The 2,027-nt window shown below is 42.2% G+C and overlaps 1 protein-coding gene across 1 annotated transcript; it reads right to left on the reverse strand.

Annotated features, from left to right (window-relative positions):
* Positions 1–5: 5 nt before the first annotated feature.
* Positions 6–1,938, reverse strand: LOC112463551 (TBC domain-containing protein kinase-like protein; the record flags this gene model as incomplete). The annotated part of the gene is made up of 6 exons (XM_025029998.1): positions 1,547–1,938; positions 1,221–1,470; positions 904–1,132; positions 535–809; positions 297–443; positions 6–219 (listed from the first exon to the last, which is right to left on the reverse strand). Coding segments are annotated over exons 1-6 (1,320 nt in total), but the record flags the coding sequence as incomplete, so codon positions are not given.
* Positions 1,939–2,027: the final 89 nt, after the last annotated feature.

Raw genomic sequence — 2,027 nt, forward strand, 5'->3', positions numbered from 1 at the left:
GTGATACCGAGCAAAGCTGCCCACACGGCACCTCTAACCGGAGGCGGTATATCCTTGTGCGCTTCCTCGATAATCGCCTCCTGAGTGAGTGGATAAGCCTGCAGAAGTCTATCAAACAGGACAAGCCTGTAAAATTGATATTCCGTATCGCGCTCCCTTATGATTAATGGCAACTGACACGCAGCATTCGTTAGATCTTCCTGTGCCTGAACTCGCATTCTGTAACGTCAAATTTTTATAATAATTTTATAATATCGAGATAAATATAGGACGAGAATAAAAGTAAATGTACTGACTGATTTGTCAACCAAGGATAATTTGCTATGTATGGGATGTGAGCTAAACGCTGGCGAAGAGTCTCCATAGGAACTTTTACGACCCTCACGTCGAGTAGACTAGCGGTGTCCCTCTGGCCAAACATTTGGCCCAGTAGTATGACTAAACTGAAACAGAAATTTTAAATATTCGATATAATCCTATTGAACGATCTGTATCAATGATTATTATACATATACAGGTATGTTTGAAAATTACTTTGGAATAGACAAGATAGGCGGTCTCGATCTGATGAGACTTTGCCTTTTTAGATCCACAGTAATATCTCCGCCGGCCAATTGCCACAAATAATATAACTCATCCATTTTTCTAACAATAACATTCTTATAGAGATTTTCTCCCTTCTCCTGCGTATTTCTCGTTAAGTGTTCCGCGAATATCGGCAGTTCCAGCAATTCCTCTGGCGTCTTGCGCTTAGTAGAATGAATTTGCAGACACGAATCTACGAATTCCTTCAGCTCTTTTGGTAACTTCTGCATGATACAAAGATACAATGTTATGTAAAATATATGCCATCATAATGTAAACAGCTTGTAATGCATGACAGATAAATTCTGAAATTCATACTTCATAAACGTGGAAACAATTGTTTTCCCTGGCAAGACGTTCGAATATGCTGGTATCACACAATATTAAGCTCAGAACTTTCCTCAAGCACTGGGACAATTTTACGCCAGGCCAGACGGGCTGCCCTAACAGTTGCTCCGCTATAATCATTCCCAGGGACCAGGAATCTATCTTAACACCACTTGGACTAGGAGTCAGAAATACCTCCGGTGCCGTATACTTCGGAGAACTGGAAAGAAGAATTTCATTTGAGATTTTACAACAAGCTCGTAAATCTATCAATGTCTACATCAGTAAAGGAGAATATTTGAAAATACCCAATTGGGAAAGACACATTCTTCCCTCCGTCTGTCATGTAATACAATCCGTAATTGTACAACTGAACATCACCGTTTTTCTTAATCAATATATTATCTGGACTCAAGTGCCTATGCACCAGATCTAATTCGTTCATGTGCCGTAGCGCTAAGAGACTCTGAAAGGATATCTTGACGATCTCCTCTGTACTTAGGTCATGTCTGGTGCTCAACGGATCTCCACTGTATTCCGTAACGACCACAATCCTCTCTACAAAAATAATTTGCGCAAAACAATTATACGGTCAAGCAGACAAACTTATTCGCAGTTGTCAAAAAGGACTCACCGTGCTTGCTTCTAATTATATCGAGATACGGGGAGAGATGGGGATGGTAGACGGTCTTTAAAAACTGCGCCTTCCCATAGATGGTTATCGAATTCGGCGTGAGCGGCAGACCGTTGCTGCCGCATACCTCCACCGGGTGACTTTGCGCGAAGAAAGTCATGCCACCCAAACATCGTTCCTCGTTCTCCAAGAGTGCGGGACACATGGCGTACGTCGTGTACGTGAAATTCTATAAATCTCTCTCCGATCATACGAGCCGACTCCGCCGTTCTGACTCGAATTTCCTGTCGCTCGTCATTATTGCCGTTCTCCGCTCTCCTTATGACATACCCGATGCCCGCCTACCCATCGCTTACACTTTACAGCTGATTGAGCTGAAGGGATGCGCGATGTTGACCGATTAATCGAAACGTCCGATTTTATTATCGATTTTATCGATTATTATTGCCCGATGTTTTTGCAATCCGATATATCGATATTC

The sequence above is a fragment of the Temnothorax curvispinosus genome, unplaced genomic scaffold, assembly GCF_003070985.1.
Source record: "Temnothorax curvispinosus isolate PA1 unplaced genomic scaffold, ASM307098v1 QBEX01013429.1, whole genome shotgun sequence".
NCBI classification, from domain to species: domain Eukaryota; kingdom Metazoa; phylum Arthropoda; class Insecta; order Hymenoptera; family Formicidae; genus Temnothorax; species Temnothorax curvispinosus.